This window comes from Natator depressus, chromosome 7 (assembly GCF_965152275.1).
Source record: "Natator depressus isolate rNatDep1 chromosome 7, rNatDep2.hap1, whole genome shotgun sequence".
NCBI lineage: Eukaryota > Metazoa > Chordata > Testudines > Cheloniidae > Natator > Natator depressus.
Window position 1 is genome coordinate 1,900,711 of NC_134240.1, and position 25,734 is coordinate 1,926,444.

The following is a 25,734-nucleotide window of genomic DNA, read 5'->3' on the forward strand; positions in this document are numbered from 1 at the left end:
GCAGCCTGGGCTACCACTTTAGCAACTTTTTGGTTGGGCTTAGGGTATGTCTACACTGCAATAAAACACCCACAGCTGGCCCATGTCAGCTGACTCACAGGGCTCGGGCTGTGGGGCTACAAAATTGCAGTGTAGATGTCCATGCTTGGGCTCTGTGATACTGCAAAGGGAGGGAGCCCAGGCTGCAGACTGAGCCTGAACGTCTACGCTGCAGTCTTATAGCCCCGCAAACCCGAGTCAGCTGACATGGGGCAGTTACAGGTGTTTTATTGCAGTGTAACTATACCCTTAGAGTTCATGGACTTGGCAGTGGGTATGCACTTCTTATTCAGCTTGGCTCATTCACAATTCTCTGACCATGGAGACCTTTCTCAGTGCCATGTTTTTCTTTGGTCCTATCTTCACCTCCCTTTTTACTGGTGCTTAGGGGATGGGTTTTTTTGTTTTGTTTGTTAGCATGAAGTGATTTTTATTTTATTCAGATAGGAAAAGGCTGCTCTTAGGGTGAACTGAGGAAGCTCCAGCAAACAGTTTCTGTTTCTTGCCAGGCAAACCACAATATATGACCCCTGTAAAATAGTTTGTTTGCAACAGTACAAGAAAATCGTGAAATAAGTAGTTCACAACATTTCTTCATTTATTTGCAATGTAATGCTTGGTTTAATCCCCGAATAGAAGATATCTGTTCTTTTTACTTGATAACCACAGACCCATTTAATAAGCAAACCCTAAATCACACACCCCTGTTGGAGGCTGAAGTTTACAGAAAGGGTATCGGCAACTTTCATCATAATAGATCATTTTCACAAGTTGAAGCTGGCACATACTGTGTGAGTTTCGATTGGTTATTTAAGTGCAGATAGTGCTCACTGCTCAACAAGATACAAGGAGGAATTCTGTCCCCTGTCCCAAAGAGTTTACATTTTAACAGCGCTTTTAATCTAAGCAGCTGGTTTCAGAACCTATGGCTGTGACTTTAAATTACTTAAGTTCCTTGATTCTGTGCAATGCATTTTATGGGCTCAACAAACTTATGTCCCAGGCAGCAAGAAAGTAATTATTTTTAACCTGAATGTAATAAAACATTGAGAATCGGACTGCTAAATATGGCAGCTTATGCAGCTACTGTGAACATATTTAAAAAAATAAAATAAAATAGGTAAGTTCCTAATGGAACTCTGTATAACCACAGACATAGCTGAAACCTGTTTGGCTTTCTTCCATTCTTAAATGTAAATGACTAAGAATTCCAGTTGTTCTTTGCAGACAGTACAGTGAACTGTTCTGTGTTACTCTTTATGATTATTTATAAAACACTGGCAGTGTGCTAACTAGTGCACCATACATGGAACCAAAGAAGATGTTGTCTGTGTCCCAAGCAGCTGTTGATCTTTATAGTTTTGATGGAGCACTCTGAAAAAGTGGTTTCAGGTAACTTGCATAGGCCCGGCTCACCTGTGGAAGAGGGAGCGTATAGGAAGGTATCAGCAGTGACTAAGGAGAAACAGTGATTTCTCAATAACTCAGAATGATCTTTGAAGTGTAATTTTTAAAAAATATGCTACAGTAGTGTGTAATGCCCCCCAACCTGGTACCTGGGATCCCCCAACATTGTTAATATGCAATGCTGCTCATCGAAATGAGGATGCAAAGCATTTAATTTTGGAAAGCACATTTTTAACTTGAATATTCACCAAAGGCAAACTGCAGATTGTGCATTCATTTGTAAAATTTGCTAGTGGTACCTGGTTTGCTGAGAAAAATACTAAGGTAAAATCTTGTTTAAGTAGGTGAGCTGTGTTTTTAAATTAAAAAAGAAACCCCAATGTAGCATGAACAGTGATGTTAACTCACCGTTAATGTGATGTTAGAAATGAAGGCAGTGTGCTAAGAATACAGTGTGTGGGTGGGGGAAGAGGGAGGTTACCTTGTTTAAAACTTATACCCTCTACTGCTTAAACATAAACATACTTATTGATAAGTAGTGATAAAAGTACCTGTGAATATGCAGCCTGTTAATACAGAGTGTGTAACTATCATATCTTTCCATGGTGTTAAATTGTACATATATAGATTTTGTGCATGTTAGTTCAGAGCTATAAATAAAAAATAATGTTCCAGCCAGAGGGCTGGACAGCTCTGGCTACTGTAATAGGAGATAGAGCCCCGGACCTCTAGATTGCTTGTTCAGATTCGGTCCTGGTCACCAGTGACTGAAAGACCATCTGATGGGTTTTAGGGTGGTCTTGTTGCAGCAGGGCTCATGACAAGACACCTTTTTAAATGGTACTCGTAGGCCTCTGCTGAGACTGCCAAGGAATGAAAGGGCCTGGCCAAACCCGGTCCCCACTTACAGGGCATTTCCTTCAGAAAAGGGCAGTGGCAGACTGGCACAGTAGTATGGAGAATCATGCAGTGGCGCTACTATGCTGTACCTATTATGTGCTTAAACTGGATTTCAGGCTCTAGCAGTGTCAGGCCAATGCCTTCTGCGAACGTTGAATTCACTGAACAAACAGTGCACATGCAGGTCTAAACTTATAAGGTTCCGATTACTGCACCAGAACCAAACCATGCTTCTTACTGGTTGTTCTGCGCCTGGAACAAGGGCAGACGTGGCTCTGATGTCCTGCTTGAGCAGCTCTTTATAGACGGACGTGTGGCTGTGCAGTGCCCAACTGATGTCAGTACAGATCCATCCACATGGAGTTGATTGCTCGAGCAGAGCCTCAGTCATTAAACTCTCAGATTCTGAGCCATGCATGTAATTGGCACAAGTCAATACTCCGTTCCAAGGAACACACTGTTGTTTTTAGCTTCTGGCCTCAAAATTCCAACCTGCTTTCTCCTGGCTGTTTTCCATTTTTCAGCCTTGAATGTTATATGTCTAAATAATGTGTGCCTAAGCTAATGTGTAGGTGCCGGTAGTTTGTAGGCCACTGTCCTTACCTGTTGGTTGGTTGGGGATTTTTGAGCCCACTCGTAAAGCCGTTGGTAGATATGTCCGTCATAACAGCCAAGCGCAGAATTTAAACTTTCATCAGTGAAGTCGAAAGCATCCACTAGTGGCACTGCATCACTCCTAGGGAAGCAAATGGACCGCACTCACTGCAGGGTTAACGAAATCCATACCACTTTGCAGGGGGCCGAATGGGGGAAAACAATTTCATATTTGCTGATGGGTATTTACTGTAGTGTGAAGAAACCTGGTGATTTAGGAACTAATGTTCCTGGTTTAGGGGAGAGATTATTGGCCAATATACCTTAATTTGTGAGAGGCAGATTGTCCATTGTGCCGAGCCTTCTCTTCTCCCGTTGGGGTCAATGGCAGTTGAAGGTGCTTGGCACCTCCGTGGATTGGTCCCTGACTCAGGATTGAATCTTATGTGATGCACTTAAGCAGCAGGCCCTGCAGCTTGTGTCTTAAGGTGGCCTGATGGGTGTAAGTGGTTCCCAGACTTGTGCTGGCCCTCAGCACAGGGGTATGTTTCACTTCTAGATGGTATTTTACATGGCAATCGCATCTTGCCCCCACACAATTAAAAGCAGTGACACTGTCATTTTAATGAAATGGAAATCTTAATCATTGTATTAGAAATTCACTGCTTGATACTGCTGCCACTGGTAAAATAGTTATCTAAGAGATTTAATCTTACAAAGCTTTTAAACAGCATTACTAATTGAAGAAAAAAATTGATAAGAGGATTTATTTTTTAAAATTACAATGTTTATTTCCCTCACAAAATGATGAAGTTCTGGTTTTAGTGCCTTTGAAAAATAAATGGAGGAAATTAAAGTGGAATTACAATAATATGCCTCCAAATTATATTTACTTGTTAGAAAAGCTGCTTAAAAAATAGGATCTCAACAAGCGATGGATAATGCCATCATATAAACAAAGAACTAAGCAATGGGTCAAATACCATGTTGGTTTCAAAATGTCTGTAAATCTACACGTGTTAAGACTTCCTCAGGGACACAGAGCTTTCAGTATATTGAGATAAACGTAATATATCGAATGGCTCATCCAGTATCCTAGCTCTGGCCCCGATTCAGAGAAGCATTTAAGTATATGCTTGACTTTAAGCACCTGAGTAGTGACTAGTGATGAGGTGCTTAAATACTTTCCTGGATCTTGGCCTCTGACAATAGCCAGTACCAGCTGCAGGAAATGCTGTACTAGGTAGTTCTGAAATAACCTGTGTGACGCTACATCCCCATATTTTTCATAGAAATATTGTTATGATGTGATTATTACATAACTAAGATGTATTTTAAGCAAGATGGGTCATGTGAGATACCATTGGAAAGGTTATGATTTACTGAATATGATAATCCTATTTGCATGTTTGTATCATTTTTGTATCTGAAGTTAGGACTATTGTCTGTGCAGCTATTACAAATGTGCGTACACCTGGGGAATGTGCACTAGACAGAATGCAATCAGTCTAGACTGCTGGCTGGAAAGGACCATTAGGAAGAACAATAGGCCTTAGAAGAATCCATCTTGGAATACCAGTGTTTTTTCACTGACTGGCGTGGGAACTAAGTTTAGAAACTAAGTTTTGCTATATGCAAAAGCTATTTAAGGCAGGGGAGTGACCTCAATGTGGTTCGTTCTTCACTGTCTCCCTGACTGCCAAAAAAAACACCTAAGACTGAACTGGGGAAGAAAGGACTGAACCCAGGCTAGAAGGTGTCTGGCCTGTGGAAGAAACACCTGGAGTTTTAAGCTGCAAGCAAGAGCAGCTGGCCTTCAAGAACCTCTGCAATCTGCCTAAAACAACATTTAGGGTGAGAATTTGCTAGTTTTAACCAGTTTCTTTAGTATATTAACCTTAGCTTGCGTGTTTGTTTCATTTGCTACGTAATCTACTTTGATCTGTTTGCTATCCCTTATAATCACTTAAAATCTACCTTTTGTAGTTAATAAACTTGTTTTGTTTTGTCTTAACCCAGTCTGTGGAATTCATAACTGGGCGGGGGCGGGGGGAAGCTGTTGCATATCTCTCTCCACATTGAGGGAGGGAGTGAATTTCATGAGCTTACGCTGTACAGTTCTCTGTGCAGTGCAAGATGGTGTATTTTGGGTTTGCGCTCCGATGGGTGGGGGGAGGTTCCCTTGAGTATCTGGGCAGTTCCTTAGCTGAAGCCATCCCATGCAGGGGCTAGTCAGAAACCCTGTTTGCATGTTACAACAGCTGGATGTGTCCCTACCTCTATGTATGCTGGTGAAAGAGTGAGACTGGGAGTGGGTCTGCAGCTTGTCACAGCAGTACAGTTAGTTAAAGGGAGCCCAGTCTGGTGTGTCAGGTGGGCTCAGTGGTACCCGACCTCCAGTGGCACCCTGAGGGAAACCTGTCACAACCCGCTCATATGGGAAGTTTCTTCTGAGCCCCTGCCAATGAGATTGTCTCATGTCCCAAAGCTGGAGTGTTTGTATCTCTTTCAAACTCTTGGTTGTTTTAATTTTAATCCTAAATATTGACTCCATGCATGTTTTCATTATCCCATAGAAATGAGCACTCCTTTCTTGAGTCCTGTTAAATTCTTGACCTCAGCAGTATCTTTGACTATGAGTTCCACGGGCTAAGGTCTTCTGAAAATTCGGTTTAGGTTTGCTACCTTTTGAATCCTGGTTTAGAAATTCCAATAAAAATGCGTGCTGCCTCAATTGCGATTTTCTAGTCCACCGTGAAGGGTGTACTCTTACTATTGTGTGCAAAATCCCAGTTACCTCACTTGGTCAACAACTTCGTCTAAAGTCCCAATGAAACTGAATATCTAAATTGCTGTGCTGTATTATGGAAAGTAAATCCTATGTGAAAATAGCTTTTTAAATGTTGAAAGGGATTAATTTACTATGCTATCTGAGAAATGACTCAGTGGCTAATTCTCTGTTTGTTTAAAGGTCATGGCTGAAAAACTTTTCATCTTTTCTGATTATATCCAAACATGACTTTGAAACAAACTAAGAAATCTTGTAAAATGGCAGAAAGCATTCAGTGTGTCAAGGGTTATTTCATTTATAGGGTTAGCATGTACTACTGGATGTTTAAAAGCTACAAGACACTCTGCATGGTTGCTATTTAACTTCCTAGTTTAAATAGATCGTTTTTCTCTAAATGGTGTAATAATTTAAAGCCACAGTCAGGGTAAAATTGTACTTAAAAAATTCTTGCTTGTGTTGCTAATAACCTCTTAGATTTTAGAAATGGTTGCAATTGTAATAATCTAACTTTTCATAGCTACTAAGGTCAGAAGGGACCATTATGATCATCTAGTCCAACCTCCTGCACAACGCAGGCCACAGAATCTCACCCACCCACTCCTGCGAAAAACCTCTCACCTATGTCTGAGCTATTGAAGTCCTCAAATTGTGGTTTAAAGACTTCAAGGCGCAGAGAATCCTCCAGCAAGTGACCGATGCCCCATGCTACAGAGGAAGGCGAAAAACCTCCAGGGCCTCTTCCAATCTGCCCTGGAGGAAAATTCCTTCCCGACCCCAAATATGGCGATCAGCTAAACCCTGAGCATATGGGCAAGATTCACCAGCCAGATACCCAGAAAAGAATTCTCTATAGTAACTCGGATCCCACCCCATCTAACATCCCATCACAGGCCATTGAGCCTATTTACCATGAATATTTAAAGATCAATTAATTACCAAAATCATGTTATCCCATCATACCATCTCCTCCATAAACTTATCGAGTTTAATCTTAAAGCCAGATAGGTCTTTTGCCCACACTGCTTCCTTGGAGGGCTATTCCAGAAGTTCACTCCTCTGATGGTTGGAAACCTTCATCTAATTTCAAGTCTAAACTTCCCAATGACCAGTTTATATCCATTTGTTATTGTGTCCACATTGGTACTGAGCTTAAATAATTCCTCTCCCTCGCCGGTATTTATTCCTCTGATATATTTATAGAGAGCAATCATATCTCCCTTCAGCCTTCTTTTGGTTAGGCTAAACAAGCCAAGCTCCTTGAGTCTCCTTTCATAAGACAGGTTTTCCATTCCTTGGATCATCCTAGTAGCCCTTCTCTGTACCTGTTCCAGTTTGAATTCATCCTTCTTAAACATGGGAGACCACAACTGCACACAGTATTCCAGGTGAGGTCTGACCAGTGCCTTGTATAACGGTACTAAAACCTCCTTATCTCTCCTGGAAATACCTCGCCTGATGCATCCCAAGGCCGCATTAGCTTTTTTCACGGCCATATCACATTGGCGGCTCATAGTCATCCTGTGATCAACCAATACTCCGAGGTCCTTTTCCTCCATTACTTCTAATTGATGCGTCCCCAGCTTATAACTAAAATTCTTGTTATTAATCCCTAAATGCATGACCTTGCACTTTTCACAATTAAATTTCATCCTAATACTATTACTCCAGTTTACAAGGTCATCCAAATCTTCCTGTATGATATCCCGGTCATGAAGTCAATGAATTACATTTTGCACTGTCACCTGTAGTTGGTTTAATTTTTATTTTATTTTGTGCTTCTCATGCATTAGCCCAATGCCACATTGACTGTTGTGTGTGTGAGAAAAGTCTTATGTGCATGCAACTCTTTTTAAACTGAGATGCTGAGTTTAAAGTACCTGAGACAGTACCCTTAATTGGTAGTAACGTTTTAATTATAAAAAATAAGATATTTTAAAAGCGGGCAATTTATGAAATCCTGAGAACTTTTTTTTTTTCCTTCAGACCTCTAAGGGTTTAAATCTGTGTAACTGTAAAAATAAAGCTTGCATATAGACCTTGTGTACAAATGTAAACCTGACATCCCATCAGGCTTGGTGATGGTGACACACTTAACCATGCTTAACAATTATTTAACATAATTTCCCCCCTCTTGTGGGACGTGGGGGGGAAGCTGCTGTTTAACTTTCTTATGTTATCATAGCTTACCGAATGACAGCGAGTAGGTCCAGGTAGGATGCAGTCACAATGTCCATTTGGTCCCCAGATATGTAACCAGCATGCAGGAAATCTCCCGTGTTTGAGAAGATACCATGTAATGCAAAAAGGTCACAAAGGTGTTTCACAATCTTCTGGATTTCAGCCTCGTTTTTAAGTTTCTCCACTGTGTCTATGAAGTTTTTCACAACGATGTAGTGGCAGTGAGCCTAGAAAAGAGTTACATTCAACTATGAATGCATCCTCATAAATGTCTCCAGTGATGAGGGCTATGCTGAGTGACCTAAACATTCTAGCAAAGGGTATAAAACCTTTCACTTTCACTGGCCATTTTCTGCCAGTTTTTATTCTGGTTAGGCCATTCACATTCATGTTTGACTTCTACAGTATGGAAGAGAAGGGGGGACAGTAATAATCACCACCGGGATACTGATAAGCAGGGGTCTCAAACTTCATTGCACCGCGAACCCCTTCTGACTATGAAAATTACTACAGGACCACAGGATTGGGGACCGAAGCCTGAGCCCATCTGAGCCTCACTGTCCTGGGCGGGGGGTCCAAAGCCGAAGCCCAAAGATTTCAGCCCCCGGTGGGGGGCCTGTAACCTGAGCCCCACTGCCCAGGGCTAAAGCCTTTGGGCTTTGGCCCCAGCCCTGAGTGGTGGGGCTCGGGCTTCGGCCTCAGCAAGTCTAATGCCAGCCCTGGCAACCCCATTAAAACGGGGTCACAACCCACCGTTTGAGAACCACTGTGATAAGGATTAGAAAAATCCTTCTGGACTTGATTTACTCTTATTCAAAATATTGTCAGCGAGCATTCCAGGCAATCTGAATGGCAGAAATGCACTGAAACCCATTGCACTGAATCCCCACAAGGCTGTTTGATTATGTGTGGACTGAGAGGGGAAAACAAATCCATTCAACTGAACATGTCGCACTGGAGCAGCATGCAGCACTCAACCTTCCCAGGAGCTCAGAACTAAGGAGACTTCAGTCTTTCTTCAGGGAGTGACAAATGAATGCGCATCTTTCCAATTAATTATTATTGATTATTCATATTACTACAGTGCCTTGGAGCCCTCGTCCTGGGCCAGGACCCTGTTGTGCTTGGTTCTGTACAAACAGAACAAAAGAAGTCCCTGCCCCAAGGAGCTTACAATGCTTTTGTTGTTTGAGGTAATTGATGGAAGTCCTTTTGGCTGCTGACCCAAAGCAAAAGAAATGATCCCTGCTAACGGGTATAGTTAGCTGAACATTTGAACTCCGAAGTGAAATATGCAAACTGAGTTAATCCTAGACTTCTGTGCTTAATGATTTACCCGAGCAGTCTATGTGGGAGTAGTGGAGAGGGTGAATTCTGCCCAGAAATAATACAAATAATATCTTTTTCTCCCTCTGAAATCCTTTTGGTATTTTCTAGTGTGCAAAAGATGTCACAGAATGATGCGTGTTCAGGGCTGTCTTCAGTGAACCAGGAAGTGTGGTGGGAAAAGTTACAAATGACCATGCTTTGTGTTCTAATTCCATTCCTGGGTTGGGTGGGTCACACGCACGCGTGTATGTACCTGGGGAATTCAGCACAGAACTCAAGCTTCACTTCGTTTTCACTCTTGCTCTGCCATTCTCTTTTACTCAACACTGTGTTTTCCTTTGATAAACACCTGATACAATCAGTATTTTGTTTATTTACAAATCCTGGTCAGATTCTGTCTGTCACTGTCTCCACTGACTGACCTTCTATTCCACAGTTGATAGGGCATTCCTGGCCCTTATTTATCCTAGTCTTGTGATGCATGGGCCATTTCTCCCATCCCTGCCTGCCCGCCACCAAGATCATGGACTATGGAAGTCAATGGGGAGGGGTGGGGTTCAGTCCTTGATTTGAATGAGTGCAGGATCAAGCCTGCATTCCAGATTTTTGCACAGAGAAGGCTGAATGAAAATGTTTTGTTTATTGGCCTTCATCCCTTTCTCTGGGGGTCAGGAGAGGAGAGGGCAGGCTCCAAAATGGATGCTTTTATTTCAATTTCTTTCCATTTGAAATGTATCTAATTGATTCATTGGACAATTTTGGGGAAAACTTCTAACTAAAAAAATCTTTGTTCCATTCAAACTGTTTCACAGAAGAGAATTCCAGTTTTTCAATCATCCCCAGTAATAAATGCTGCACTTTTTTTTTTTTTTAACTTATCCATGCTGAATACCCTGCTCCACGGAGGCTGCCTGCAGCTCTTCCATCTACCAGAAAGGGTGAAAACAAACACGCTGGGCAGCTGGCTGGCCTGTAATGCCATTAGAGAGAGCCATTATTGCTCAAAGTGGATTTAGTTACTTCTGCTTTTGAAAGATTACATTGACCTGGAAGACCATAGAGCACTGTTTCTTTTGAAAGTGCTATTAGTCTGAGAGGAATAACCGCTCTAATGTTTTCGAAGGCATGGGGCAGTATTTTCCTGGTGGGAATCACTTGCACTTTTGTTGTGAACTTTGGCTGCTGGATTAAGCACATTGGGTGCAGTTTCCTGTTTAAGGGGACATCTAAGCAATGCTGCTGCAGTTAAGTGGTCAGTTTCCTTTATACACGGCCCATGTGAGGGATCTATACTTTGTCCAGTTTAATTTGAACAGTCTCACACTGATGCTGAGCATACAAGCACACATTTCAGAAGAAATTAGATTTTAAAACTTTTTAATTTTAGTAAAACAAATGACCTATAGATCTTTATTTTCAAAAATGTTCTCCTTTAGATAAAAAGGGTACAAGAGGATAACTTTATTTTTAACATAGTTGCAGCAAAATTTGAAACTTTGCAGAGAACTTATCTTGATCTGTTGCCTACTAGAGACGTAATGAAATTCCAAGTGTTTTAATTTCCCCCTTGAATGAGATTTCTGTAATGGTTCCCCTGGTGTGCTCCATTTAAGAGCTGAAGTGTAGAGAGTGTTAACTCGGCTGTCTCGGCACATTTCAGTGTGGGGAATGTATATTTTGCCTGCCTGAATTCTCACATCAGTTTCATCAGGATATCCGGTCATTTTCAGGTCTCGCTAAATTGATCTTATTTATTCCTTTGCCTTCTTTTAAGGTGGAAATTACAGTATCAGACTTATCACTGTTCCTGTTTTTTGGGAGGAGAAATACTTTTTAAAGCTAAAAAGGAAATAATAGGCCTAATTCACCCTGGGTGTTACTCTAAGAGACTTCAACACACTTATGTTGGGGGTAAATTTTGCCCCAGTGACCCTACAACTTTTCCTGATTCCAGCACTGAAGTCAAAAGGAAACGAATGAACATTTTCAATGGCAATTGAGTTAAATGGTGATTTGTGACAGCGCGTTCCAGTGCAGAGAGAATGGAACTGGCAGCCAGTTCCTCTGCTACTGGCTGATGTGTGACCATGGGTGAGTCACTTCACCTCTCTATGGATTCTGTTTCCCCTCCTGCCTCTTGTTTTCTCGACTGTAACCCCTTTGGGACAGGAAGTGTCTTTCACTCTGTTTGTACTGTACCTAGCACAAGGGGGCACTGATCTCAGCTGGGAGCTCTAGGTATAAGCTGTATGGAATAGAATACAATAGAATAGGTGCTTCTGTCATACGAACAGCAAATAATTGGGAATATGACTAAATCTGTTTAAGCTGACCACGGGTTCCTTTTGTCTGTTGTTAGCCACACCTAGTAGGGCTAATGAATACTGGATTTGTACTAACCTTCGCAGCCTGTACAAGCTGTATTGTGCACTTGTTCCAGGCCTCATACTGTTCTGCTCCTGACTGAACCAAAGCCTGTAGTTTGGTTGCTGCATTTCCGAGGAGCCTGGGAAGAAAATTATTTGTATTGTACATGTCTGTAAACACACTCTATATTCACCACTCTACATACCCACCATGTCAAAAAGACATGTCTGAAGTGACTGGTTTAAATGAATTTCATTTCACATACCCTGAAGGCAAAGATCTTTGGCCATGGAAACTGAAACCATCTAACCACAAGTCAGAGAAAAACACTCAGGCAACTCATCCACTAAAGGACCTCCACCAATAGTAGCTCACATCTCTGTTTCGCTGGGACCATGTGCGTTTTCTTTAGCTCTTGAATGAGGTGAGAGAGAGCGCAATAGAGTTAAAGAAATTGTGACAGAATATTTATAACTGATTGTCCCTGACACTGCTGCCTTCAGCACGCTGAGCCAGACACTGTTCTAATGTACTACAGTATAAATCTACAGTGACTTCAGGGGAGGTACTCTGCATTTACATTGGTGTAAACAAGAAGAGGATTTGGCTTGCTGTGTTTTCCTGAGTTCCAGAGACCCGCAACGTCACTTGATCTGTAAATGTGTATAACCTATTATTAATTTGCTGTAGTACTCAATGGCTAGAATCCGAGTTGGAGCTCCATTGTGCAAGGTGCTGGACAGACCATTTGAAGAAGGAATTAGTTTCTTAAGCATCTGATATTTTATTTTTCTTGGCAACATTTAGAATGGCACAGAGTTGAATCGCCCAGCAATCTCTCTGGATGGCAGAGATTCCATTTGGTGACTTGTATTTCTACTGATCTTTTTATTTTAAAACCCAACGCTGCTCAGAATACGTTGTCTGTTATGCATGGCTTTAAAAACCCTACTATTCTGCATCAGATGTTTAATATTAATAGGGTCTGGAGCAGAGAAAACTGCCTCACTTGCAAGGGGGAGGGGCGAAACCGTCATCTCTGCGAAAACGGCATGACGAGGTTTTGCTGAATTTAAACTGCCGCCTCCTTTTCTTAAGCTAAGAAGCCGATTTAGGTGGTTTTCTTATTTGTGATGAAGGGTTTGAATTCAAGGACTGCTTGGGTGTTAACCTTGGAAAAGTTCCTCCTCTGGCCCCTTTTGACTCACCTGGTTGCTCTGTGTCGATAGGCCTCTGCGTAAACGTCTGGTTTGAGAAAGTCCATCTTGGTCCAGGCCTTACACTTTCCCGAGCCCACTGAAGACAGATAGGCGGCGGAGGCAGGGATGGGCTGGCCGGAGTGAGCTGCTGCAAGGCACTTTACCAGAAACCTGACAGCAGGGGGACAGAATGGGTCCTCAGCTCGGTATGGTTCCAAAATTGCAGCATGTCCTGAAAGTGACCCCTGTTGAGGAGACCTGAGGCTTCTTGAGCTGAAGCCAGATGCAAACTCTGGGAAGTGTATTTGAATACATATTGGGTCATGGTTTGGAAACCTGGGGAGTTACTGTCAAAATGTAGGACACTTTTCCCTCTGGTATGAGGTGGGGAAAGAGGTTCCTCATTTCCCTGTCACAAGCTCCTGTCTCCTCCTGTGTATCCCCCCCTGGACTGCATCACATTTGACATCCAGCTAGCCAAGCAGGGCTGGACGGGTCCTACACCACGTGTTAAGCAATAACTCCTTTTGGCTGCTTAGTAACCCAAGCTGCTCCCCACTCCTCTATGGGAGCCAAGCACTCTGCCTCCATGGTGCACAGAGCCTGGGGAAAGAACATGGCTTTGCGAGTCGGGCTTAACTAGTGGACTTCAAACCCGGGTTGAATTTTAGTTTAGTTTTCATGTTAGGACATGCATCCTTAAAGAATCTGTTCGTTGCAGATGCAATAGGCTGCACTGAACCTGTTTGTTCTGTGCAAACTACTGCAAGGTGTCATGAGCCTCTCTGTGTGGTGAGGGAGGAGCAGTGAGTTCCTATGACCCGTCAAAAGTCTAAAACCCACCAATCAGTTAACAAGGATTTTGTTTTCTGTGTGCTGTTTGCAGCAACCTGATGTGATGGGCCTGGCTTTCCACAGGGTCTGTCTAATGTTTGTGTCCTGATGAATGTCTAGAATTGGTGTTGATATTGCTGTTAACAGGATTCCATCTGTGTGATAATTAGATAGTTCTCTTTAAAACTGCATGAGCCACAAAACTAGGAAAGTTAAAGGCAATTTGTGTTTGGTGCATTTATCCCCTTAAAAAAAAAACCTGCATAAGCATGAAAAATGTTGACATGAGAGCCCCAAATACTGAATCCAGGGGTGAAAGTAAGTTAAAGGACTTACTGGTACACCGGAGTCTTGAGCAGGGGGCGTAGCCTCAACCGGAAGAGGCGGGGACTTAAATCCCTTAAATTTTGAGCGGGTAATCTTGTTCCACTTAGACCAGGCTGTGGCCTGTTCCAGTGATGTTGTTTTCCTTTGGATACATAGTCTGCTAATTATCTGCAGCGGATAAAACGCAGGAAAGGTGCAGTGCTAACATCTAATTGGAGTAATAAAACATGCACTTAGCTAAAATGGGAAAACTCTAGTCCATGTCCCAAGAGAGAGCGAGAGAGCGAGATCCACCCCACACCTCCACCACTACCCACCCACTGCGTTTGCTGGCAGTACCAGCAGCAGTGCCACAGACAGGACGGACGGTCATCTTGATTTAAAGGGCCGGGGCTCCAGCTGCAGGAGTGGTGGCTGCGAGCCCGGGGCCCTTTAAACCACCCCTGAGCTACCAGCTGCAGGGGCTCGGGACTCCCGGGGCTCGGGAGTGATTTAAAGGGCCCAGAGCTCTAGCTACTGCTGCAGAGCCCCAGGCCCTTTAAATCACTGAGGAGCCCTGGGGGCTCCCGGCTGCCACCGCTACCCCGGGGCTCGGGGCTCTGGGCTCTGGCAGACCTTTAAAGGGCCTGGGACTCTGCTGTGGTAGCGGCTGCTGGAGCCCCGAGCCCGTTAAATCCCCGCCAGAGCCCTGCTGCCCGAGCCCTGGGCTAGTGCCGGCGGGGCTCTGGCAGGGCTTTAAAGGGCCCCAGGGCTCCAGCCGCCGCTACTGCCCTGGCCCTTTAAATCCCTGCCTGAGCCCTGCTACCCGAGCCCTGGGGTAGAGGTGGGGGGGCTCCGTCGGGAATTTAAAGGGCCCCGGAGCTCCAGCCACTGCTACCGCCCCAGCCCTTTAAATCTCCTCCAGAGCCCCGCTGCCGCTACCCCAGGGCTTCGGCAGCAAGGCTCCGGTGGGGATTTAAATGGCCCCGGGGCGGTAGTGGGGGCTGGAGCTCCGGGGCCCATTAAATCCCCGCCGGAGCCCTGCCGCAACTTACCCCAGGGCTTTAAATTGCTGTCTGGGAAAGCCGGTCAGGTACGGCGCACCGGCTTGCTTTCACCTCTGACTGAATCTCTTTTTCCGCGCACAGGGAGACAGACGGAAGCAGTGTGAGCTTCACCACCAAGTCCCATTGACGTGACTCAGCCTTGAGCTGGATGGACCATCTCCAGAAGCAATAGGCTACAGTACAGAGGTCATCTCTGAGTCCGTCCTGTCTGTGGCACTGCTGTGGGTGGGTAGTGGTGGAGGTGTGGGGTGGATCTCGCTCTCTCTCTCTCTCTCTCGGGACATGGACTAGATTTTTCCCATTTTAGCTAAGTGCATGTTTTATTACTCCAATTAGATGTTAGCACTGCACCTTTCCTGCGTTTTATCCGCTGCAGATAATTAGCAGACTATGTATCCAAAGGAAAACAACATCACTGGAACAGGCCACAGCCTGGGCTAAGTGGAACAAGTTTACCTTCTCAAAATTTAAGCTTAATTTAAAATTACCTTAAAAGGCAACAAATTCCATTGAAAACTCTTTCCCTAACTGTTATTGTGTGGAGGGGTATTTTCACTTCACCTCCCAGTGACAAGATCTTGAGGTAGGTACAACGTATCCAATCTGTTTACAAACCACCATCACCATGGAATCTCAAGACCCGGAGCAGTAGGGATGGACAGTGACTGTTCCCCCTCCTTTCCTGCCTGTGGGCGTGAAAACTGGATCATTTGTGAAATGGGTTTGATTTGGGCATGCATTATAGGAAAGCTGTTGACGTCCTTAACTGCTTTGGAGAAGATGCTGTAGGGAGTGAGAGGCAGGTTATTACACAAACAGGAATGAATAGTTACCTGGCAGTCTGCAGGAACAGAACTGTGTTTTCCCCTTCGTAAATACAAGAAGCGACTAATTTAGTATACAAAAAAGGGAGTCCACTCAGCGCAGAGTAACCATGTCCTCCACAGGCTCTGAGACAGACCTCCGCCCCAGCCGTGCAGTAGTCTGTAATTATGGCTTTAAGGCCTGAAGTAAGTGCATGAAGCTGTATAAAGCAGACATATTGTTAACAGTGAAGGAGTTTGGCCTTTGGCCACACAATTTCTGTGATGAAGGCCATTAAAAGTTTATAAAAAGCTAAAGTACGGTATTCTCTGGTAAGTCTGACTACTTTAGTGTGGGTCCTCTGGCTGCAGGCAAACTCAAGGGCCTGATTTTTGTCCACTTGTGTCCTTGCAAATTTGCACATGCTCACACCATGTACGCTTTTTCTAAACCATGCTGCCTGGTGATTCATAGGCTATGTCTACATGGCCCCACAATTTGGACTATGGGCATGTGACTTGCAGCATTCCTACACTGTAACTCTCCCACGTGGAATGAAAAGGTAGCTAGTTTGCATTAACTTAGTCCTGTTTGAAGAGGAGTGCATTGATACGAACTAGATCCCTTTTAGTTCATGCTGCAGCATTCACATGGAGGAGTCTCAGGCTCCGGCTTCCTTATTTCTCTGGGGGTGCTCAATCTCTGCCCCTTTTCCCCAAGGCCCCATGCCTGGTCTGCCTCTTTCCGCTCCGCCCCCACCTCACCTCTTCACGCCTTGTTCCCCCTACCTTGAGCGCACTCCTCGCCCCAATTTACAGGCACTCACTGGTTTTCCCCCAAAGTTACATACTGGTTCTCAGCCCAGAATAGGTTTGCCAACCCTCCAGGATTGTCCTGGCGTCTCCAGGAATTAAAGATTGATCTTTAATTAAAGATTGTCATGTGATTAAACGTCCAGGAATATGTGCAACCAAAACTGGCAATCCTAGCCCAGAAGTTAATTTTTTGAGAGTGTGGAAAGACTGAAGTAAATCTGAGCCACGTTGATCTGTCGGATCATTAAAACAATGTTTTCTCAAGCTAAAAAAACTTTCAAATGCTGTCTCTTCCATGCAGATAACTCTGGATGTCCAGATCTGAGTTGTAATCTCTCTGTGGGCCTTGGACAAATAATTTAAGATCCTAGTGGTTCAGTTTCCCATCTGTCTAGTGGGGTGCTTTGTAAATTATTTGTGAGATCTAGGGATTAAAATGCACAGTGTGTGCAAATAATGGTAATGATTATTTTATTACTTTTGTTGCAAATTACCTCAGGTAGTGAATCAAAATTCCCCTGTTTGATCTCGGTGTATCCTTTGTTGTAGAACTCATTCACGAAGGCATTCATGAAATGAAAGGCATAGGCTGTTGCTAGCAGAGGTAGTAGCTTCTGTTGCTGAGTCTGGTAGTCTAGGATTTTTGCCTCTGGGTCACTGTAGGAAGATGATTTCTGATTATAAAGTATGGAAGGCTGTGGACAGCAATTATTATTAGTTTAGTTTGAAATGCCTTTGTAATCTAAGGAGCCCAAAGTATTTTTGCTTTGCAAGCAGGCTCCTCTGGTCTGAAAGCAGCTCACAAACTGACCAACTCCCACCAATGTTTCTGTAATAAAGGCACAGAAGGTTAAAGGTGCTTTAGCAAAATTTCTTCTTCAACTGGGGGAAAGAATAATCGAAAATAGAAGTGGAAAAGCCCTAGCAACAGCAACAACTTCATTACACAGAGACACACACTTACCGATTGTCTGGTGTTGTTATCAGTATTAATAGTCCAATCCAAATGGTCAAACTTCAAAAGCTCTCTTGAATACAGAATGTGTATTTTTTAATGTGCACTGTTAGATTAAAGATTATAAAAGTATATGATACCTATCCTTTGGGTCAAACCCTGCATTTCTTATGAAAATATTTGGACCTTACCACTTTTTTTAATAGTCTAATTTATTCTTCACTTTTTTCTGTGTTTAGTTTTTGCCCAAAATTGAGCTTGCCCGTGAAACTAAACTAGTCAGCTTCCTATTAGCAAACTGGTGCAGTGTTTGAGTTGAACATTTGAAGGAGACTTTGTTTTCACTGGAATCTAAAATAAATCAATCAATCATGAAAGTATTTAAAGTTTTGGGTCTAAGTCAATTGAACAATAGCCATCTAACACAGTCATTACACAGGGACTTATAATGCTAATAAAAATTCTACACTGTACAATGTAGCTATTCACTAGGGACAAAGTGGGTGAGGTAATATCTTTTATTGGACCAACTGTTGGTGAAAAAGAGAAGCTTTCGAGCTACACAGAGCTCTTCTTCAGGTTTGGGAGTGACATGGCTACACCAACACTGCATTCACTAGCGAATCAGTTTAATGTCTCATCCACTAATAGAATGGGACTGAAGAAGAATTCTCTACCCCATCAGTGTTTTTTTTCAAGATTCTGCTGGATTATGTAATCATGAAGGAAGGCCAATCAGGGAGAAGATAACAAGTGATCTTTCCTGGCTGTTGGAGTATATAAAGCTTGGGTCTTATCTCAGACAGTAATTGTGAATGGGGTCTCCTGGGATTTGGCTGAAAAGTTGTTAGTGTGAATAGCGATGGAAGATGTTAATTTCCTTCCTCAAATAGAAAGGTGAATAAACTGATGACACGGTGATGAGATCACGTGTGAAAGGAGACAGGAATAAAAGCATAAAATAGAGAAGGGGGGTACAGTGTGACACTGCACCTGTCCCCCTTGTTTATCTTCATGCCATTACCTAGGGTTCAACTTGGACTGCCGGCGAACCACAGAATATCTGATGGCGATGGTGCAGGCCCTCAGCAGCATGGGTATAACTTCAGTCCAAAGTATCTGAACACGTGTCACGATCATGGTCAAGTAGTTAATCTTATCAGACCCTTGTTTCATGTAGGTGCCATCCGGTAGAACCTAGACTTTGAAATACAGAGTAATAAAACAGCACCCATGGAGGGCAATAGTTGTCTTCAGTAAAATAGATGGTTCTGTGGTCATTTTGTGTTGAGCAAAATGAACATGGAGCTAAATATTCCAGTATTTAAGGGATAAAGTATCCATTTTAAGATACACATGCTCTTTCTTCTGCTGACACCAATATATTTTGCCTGCATCATAATCTTTATCACAGCAGTTCCCAAACTGTGGGTTGTGACCCCAAGCGGGGTCACTCCATCAGCGGATGAGGTTGCAGCAATCCTGCATGTGTGGAGGATACCATTTTACAAAATGGCGTTCTCCACACGGCACAGCCATACGTGTGAGGTCATGCTGCATGGAAGATGCTATTTTTCTCTACAAAATGGCACCTTCCATGCAGCATGACTTCACACACACACCGTGCGTGTGGGAGGTCACACTGTGCAAAGGATGCCCTTTTGTAAAGCAACATGGCATCCTCCACGCAGCATGACCTTGCGTGTAGGGTGTGTGCAAGATCAGGCTGCAGGGAGGCTGCCATTTTTAAATGGCGCCCTCCATCCTGTCTGGGGCTGCGGGAAGCAACACATCTGAAAATGGGGTCATGCAGGGCACATGTTTGGGAGCCGCTGCCTTAACCGCTAACTTGTAACTCCTGATGTACAGAGTACATTTAGGATACAGGTAAATTCCACCCTCATCTACAATTCCCAGTGAGTTCAACTGAAGTTGCATGCATACCTGAGGATAAAATTTTTCCATAACTCTAGATGTTTTTGGATCTGCTTGAAGTGTTTGTGATTTAATGCATCACGTACCTGAGAGAATCTGCTCAGCATGTTTTCTCTGGGAATATTAATGTTCTGCAGCATGAGATAGCCATTGTCAATGTGTTCAAAATTCATTTTGGGACCGATGTCTCCCACAATGACCCCTAAGGAATGGGAAGATGGATCCTGTTTATTTCCATTGGAACTTTGTTTTTCTTAGTACTTCAGTAGGTTTGTAGATCTAGCACAAGGTAAAATTCAACTCCCTGACCCTTCCCTTGAAGAAAACTTTTCCCAGGGTGCGAGGGAGGTAACTGAGTCTCAAAGGGCTGTCTGCCTACCTTACCTATCTACTGATTTATAGGTGCTGCCTGGGGACCAGGGTTCAAATGTTAATACCAAAAATGGATACAGCAGCACAGCTAGGAGCCTTGACATTTCACAATTGAAAGTAGATTTAGGCTGAAGCTGCCAAAGGGCATTACCAATGATTCTTCAGTTAAAGGGCTTGGGGGAATTATAGCTATGCTGGGCCAATGTTTGACAATTGTAAACACTGCTTGTGACTCCCCTGAAACTTCAGGAATATCTTTATAAGTACTTGGTGCTACATTGGGACAGTTGTCAGGTGTCCATGTAGGACTATTCAAAATTCCGGCCCAGTGTTTAGAAAATATGTTGAGAGTGAACTAGACAAGGTAACTGAAGCATCACTGTAGGATCTGGAGTAAATTACCTGGCGCAGGTGAATGGTCACAAAGGCTGCGGATCTGCAGGATGAAGGCATGCAAACCATAGCACTTTCCTTTAATATACAACTGGGCAAAAACCACAGCGTGGGTTGCTGATCTGCCCACTAGAAGGAGGAAGAATACCAGGTTTCTCTAAGATTAGATACAATAAATGCTTTTATAGTTCAATGCAGCAGACATTGGTTCTGTTTGACGTAACACATGTAGTAGTCGATAGTGAATGGTTCCTCGAGGAAGATGTGATCTAGTGGATTGAGCAGGGACCTTGGGAGCCAGGAAGTCCCTCAGTAGTTCTCCTAGCACTGTTCATTTTCTGGATTATCTTGTGCAAATCACTTAATCCTCCTGCCTCAGTTTCCCTTTGAAATGAGGAGACTCATCTACGTAAGTAGTTAATGCTCATACAGGTCCTAGAATATTTAAGATGCTATTGAAGTGTGAAGTATTTTGTAGTAATTGCCTTGGGTTCTGCAGTTGTATGTGGAACGTGCCATCCTCAAACCAAGGGGAACCTGAGACACTGGCTTGTGAGTATAGGTTCTGATACTCTGCACTTCTGTAGCTTTCCCGACATTAGTGAATTTGTCCTCTCAACATCCTGCACAGGCGGTACTGTGTGTGTTATCCCAGTGTTACAGGTAAGGAAACTAGCACAAGAAATGAATGCCCTGATCCCACGGCTCCTGGTTCCATCCTTCTCTGTAATCAGAAAACTATTCCTTCCTTCCTTCCACATGCAGACTGAGGGGACAAAACCCAGTCCTTTCGCTGGTTTCTAATTTCTACAGGTACTTTGGGAAAGCCTGCCACCTGCTGGTAGCAAACTGATCGCAGGGTTAATTGTGATCTGTGAGTACCTACGCAGGGAGAAGACATCTGCCACTTGTGCTATTGGGGACTGTGGCTTTTAGGGCTGAGCTTCTCATACAGATGCTGGTTGGGGTGTGGTGAAGCTCTTGTTAAACACAGTCAGTTGGAACTGGACACAGAATAAAGCAGAGCTCTTGCAAGCACCTTAAGCACTGAGTGATCACTGCACACCACAGGAGGGAGCCCTTTGCTACAGCAGGCAAAGAGTCTGTATTTCCACAGGTTTCAGAGTAGCAGCCGTGTTAGTCTGTATTCGCAAAAAGAAAAGGAGGACTTGTGGCACCTTAGAGACTAACCAATTTATTTGAGCATGAGCTTTCGTGAGCTACAGCTCACTTCATCGGATCTGATGAAGTGAGCTGTAGCTCACGAAAGCTCATGCTCAAATAAACTGGTTAGTCTCTAAGGGGCCACAAGTCCTCCTTTTCTTTTTGTATTTCCACACTGCATTTGGAGGTGTGCTTGCAGCATGTGTAGATGTACACGAGCTAGCTTCACTCGAGCTAGCAAGAGTATCAACAGCAGTGAAACCATGGTACTGCGGAGTAGCCAACCGAGTGAGTACCCAGGGTCCCAGGCAGGATTGAACTGCCCATGCTGTAGCCCATGTTACTGCAGCGTCACTGCTCTGCTACCCAAGTGTGCGAGGTTAAAGCTATCTGAGGTGTGTCTATACATGCTGCAATCACATCTCCAGTTGCCATGTCGACTTACCCAAAGGCTTAACAAGATCCAGTTGCTGGAAATTGAAGCTAGAAATTTTTAATTGGAGTTAGGGTGAAATGTTTAACAGCGGGGGATAATTAACCTCTGGAACAACTTACCAAAGGGGGTGATAAATTCACTATCACTTGAGTCTTTAAACTGAGACTGGAAGTAACTCCAAGCTCTGTTTTAGTTCAACCACAAGTCATTGGGCACAAAGTGTCACTTGGAGTAGAGAAGAAGGATTCCCTGCATAGCAGGAGTCACTGGGTGGATCTCTCTGGCCTGTGCTGTGCTGGAGATCAGTCTAGATGATCATAATGGTCCCTTTTGACTTTTAAATACATGAATAAATATTTACAACAAGTGGCTCACCCAGTCACAAAGCTCAGCTTTAAAATGTAATCCTAATATGTTTTAGGGAGTAAGCAAAGGCAGCTTTGACACCCACATGCCAAGTTAAGTCGGGGAGCGGGAGGGAGAGTGATTGAATGGTGCAGACTAGGAACACTAGAGTGTAATTCTGAGTTTGGTACTTACAGTCTCCAGGCCACCACTTCATTGCAGAGATCTTTGGTGTATTCAGTGTAAATTCCTGAGTGGAAATGTCAAAAACCGCTGTTGTCTCCAAACCCCGAAGAAATGTCCCTGCACAAAGATAAATGGACATAATCCCTCAGTATGTCAGAAGGGTCATCTGAGAGACAGACACCACATCCTTGAGGCCTCACTGAAGAAAAGTGACAGGGCACCTCTGGTAGATCGTTAGCTCTCCCTTCATACCAGGCCCCTTCCTCTCAGAGAAGGATCTGCCAGAGACTGTGCATTCAGTGCAGGCCCTTGCAGCTGTCTCCATAGGATATTTAAGGCTGGGCCTAACCTGTTGGCTTCTGGAGTCTTTTTACACTACCGTTTTTTCCCTGAGTTAACTTGCAGTCGTTACACCTTTTTGGAAGCTAGTATGGACACTCCCCAAATGTTGTGGTTTACTCTCTGGCTTGGAACCCAGCCTGGTGAGTGCTACCCTAAAACCCATCTCCCAAGCGCATCTACCCTAGATGTAACCTGGCAAATCCCTCTCCCAGGAATAGAAAACGTATAACCAAATATATCCCCCCAACCAACTCCTGGGATGAGGGTGACCCTCTTGGATCCCTGTTTTCTGGCATCCAACTCCAAGTCTTCCCCTTCCACCACCTGAACTTTTCAGAATCAAAAAGTAAACTCAGCTTCCAGCGGACTTTCTCTGACACTCATTTTTTTCCTGCCAGCTCTATAAAGCGAGAAAGGCTTTTTCTCTTCCTTTGGGACTCTTGTGCAATCCACAGCTGAACATCTCCACAGCCTCTAAACTCAAGTCTCTGAAATTTGTTGGGTGGGAGCAGCTGATTTCCCCAAAGGGCGTCTCATGTTGTAAACAATCTTTGGCCATATCCTAAGATGAAGTCCATGAGGCTGAGCCAATTTACACCAATTGAGCATCTGGGCCAGTGTTTTTCTTCCTAAGGAAAAGCTACATTTTCTCTGTAGACTTACCATGTCCCAATTCAGTTTGAGCATAGGTTCCTATAATGTGGTATTTGTCAGCAAGTGGGATCCACTTGGCAATCTGTTCATCTGTTCCCAGGGCCAAGATACTGTTCTTAAAGACTCCGTGGACGTTAAATGCTAGGTCTCCTCCAAGTGCCCTGGAAGGAATGTACGGACAGTATTCTGCATGAGTGCTAGTTCCAAGAATATGGTTAATGCAACCGTCCCAATGCATAAGGCATTTTTAAAAAAACTTCAGCACCTACCAGTTCTGAGTTCCCATTGTTACTGATCTTTTGAATTAATTTTGTAACAGAATGCATCTACACAGGAAGTGCGAGAAAAATAATCCTTCAAAGCTGGTTCTGTTTTGTCTTTAATAGCATACCTTGCTTGAGAGTTATTTGTTTGATGATTACACCTCCCTTGTCTTTTAATTGGCAATGTGGAAAGGTGTTCTCTCTTTCCGGATCAGCTTAGTAGTATTGAATTGAGCTTCTAAAAAACACCATCCAGCCCCTAAACTTTCTTTGATTTTTATTAACCCTTTCTTCTCTTTTCCCCCTTTCATCTTTCCTCTTCCTTCTATTTAAATCACAACCAAAAATACTGAATATCACTGATTTCAGCTGGAACGGACTGAGCTGCATCTGCTGTCACTCAGGACTTAGACAACTTTGAACTTACCTAACTTTTTTTTAAAATGTCTAGTCAGTTCCTCTGACAACATGCCAGCCGGCTCAATTGCATGGTGTCGTCCCAGAATGGTGCAGTCTGAGATTCTGCAGCCCATAGGAACTTAGATAATCTAATTTCAGTAGCACATGGTGAAAATTTCTCTCTTGTAAAATATTTAATTATTTTTATAAAATAGAAACAGTGAGAAGAAGTAGAAGGAGTCTGAAGTACCTTCCTTCTGGAGTTTCTCCTTCTGCACAGAAGGGAGCTCACGTTTTGTCACATGTGGAAATCTTTGCTCAGTGGAGCTGATTAATCTATCTCCTTAGATTATTTGCAACCCCTTGTTTTACTGCAGTGCCACCACAGGCACCTCTGTTAGAAACTGATGGACACCTGTTCTCTTTAATAAATGATCATCCCCTTCCTGTTATACAGGACCTTGGAGAGCTTCAAGATCATCTAGGGTGGGGCGGAAGAAATGTGTGTAAGGGAATGCTTGAAGGAAGATTGCACTGCACAGTAGTGATACACTCTTTAGCTAGCTAGCTAGGAATATACATTATTAAAAATGAATTTTCAAAACAGTTTGTAGAGATACTTGCCACTGTTTCACTATCTCTGTCATAAACATACAGCTAAGGGTAGCATAAAATCCCTCCTTTACCTGTACGGGGTTAAGAAGCTCAAATAACCTGGTTGGCACCTGACCAAAAGGACCAATAAGGGAAGAAGATCTTTTCAAATCTGTGGGGGGAGGTTTTTGTTTGTGCCCTCTTTGTTGTTCTCTCTCGGACAGAGAGGGACCAGGGCAAGAAAAAAACATCTCCTAAAACTCTACCTGAAATAAGCATCTAAGATTACAAAAATTGTCAGTAATAGCAAGGAAATGCGTTAGATTATCTTTTGTTTTAACTTGTGAATTTTTCCTATGCTAAGAGGGAGGTTTATTCATGCTTTTTGTAACTTTGAAGTTGAGCCTAGAGGGGAATCCTCTGTGTTTTAAATCTTATTACCCTGTAAAATTACCTTCCATCCTGATTTTATAGAAGTGCTTCTTTTACTTTTTTCTTTATAATAAAGTTCTTCTTTTAAGAACCTGATTGGTTTTTAGTGTCCTAAAAACTCAAAGGTTTGGTCTGGTCTGTGCTTACCTGGTTAACCTGTTGGTTGGTATATTATTCTCAAGCCTCTCCAGGAAAGGGGGTATAGAGATTTGGGGGGATATTTTGGGGAAACAGGAACTCCAAGTGGTCCTTTTCCTGAATCTTTGTCTAAGTCACTTGGTGGTGGCAGCAATACTGTCCAAGGACAAGGAAGGATTTGTGCCTTGGGGAAGTTTTTAACCTAAGCTGGTAGAAATAAGCTTATGGGGTCTTTCATGCACATCTGTACCCCAGAGTTCAGAGTGGGGAGGGAACCCTGACAATCTCCAACACTGTGAGGCCCTTTGAAGAACTTGCCATGTGATTATATATGAGATGCAGGCTAGGGACTCGGTCCTCCTGCAAGGTACTCAGCCCTGTTTCAACAAAGCACTTATGCACACACTTAACTGGAAGCACATGACTAGTCCCATTGATGTCAATGGGGAAAGGGGCCTGATGAAAGCAGATGTGGTGGGTTATCATCAGGGTGCTG

The 25,734-nt window shown here is 43.4% G+C and overlaps 1 protein-coding gene across 4 annotated transcripts in view; it reads right to left on the reverse strand.

The window, feature by feature from the left end:
* Window positions 1-6: 6 nt before the first annotated feature.
* Window positions 7-25,734, reverse strand: part of ACOX2 (acyl-CoA oxidase 2) — a 31,488-nt gene continuing 5,760 nt past the window's right edge. For all 4 annotated transcript variants that reach the window (XM_074957339.1, XM_074957338.1, XM_074957340.1 and 1 more), the window contains 12 exons: window positions 23,422-23,573; window positions 22,426-22,533; window positions 20,295-20,414; window positions 19,607-19,722; window positions 18,610-18,782; window positions 17,125-17,287; window positions 15,845-16,035; window positions 12,814-12,975; window positions 11,639-11,744; window positions 7,919-8,136; window positions 2,950-3,082; window positions 7-1,455 (listed from right to left, as the gene is read on the reverse strand). In XM_074957339.1, coding sequence (XP_074813440.1) covers window positions 1,393-1,455; window positions 2,950-3,082; window positions 7,919-8,136; window positions 11,639-11,744; window positions 12,814-12,975; window positions 15,845-16,035; window positions 17,125-17,287; window positions 18,610-18,782; window positions 19,607-19,722; window positions 20,295-20,414; window positions 22,426-22,533; window positions 23,422-23,573 — 1,705 coding nt within the window. In that variant the 3' untranslated portion in view covers window positions 7-1,392. The remainder of the gene's footprint in view (window positions 1,456-2,949; window positions 3,083-7,918; window positions 8,137-11,638; window positions 11,745-12,813; window positions 12,976-15,844; window positions 16,036-17,124; window positions 17,288-18,609; window positions 18,783-19,606; window positions 19,723-20,294; window positions 20,415-22,425; window positions 22,534-23,421; window positions 23,574-25,734) is intronic.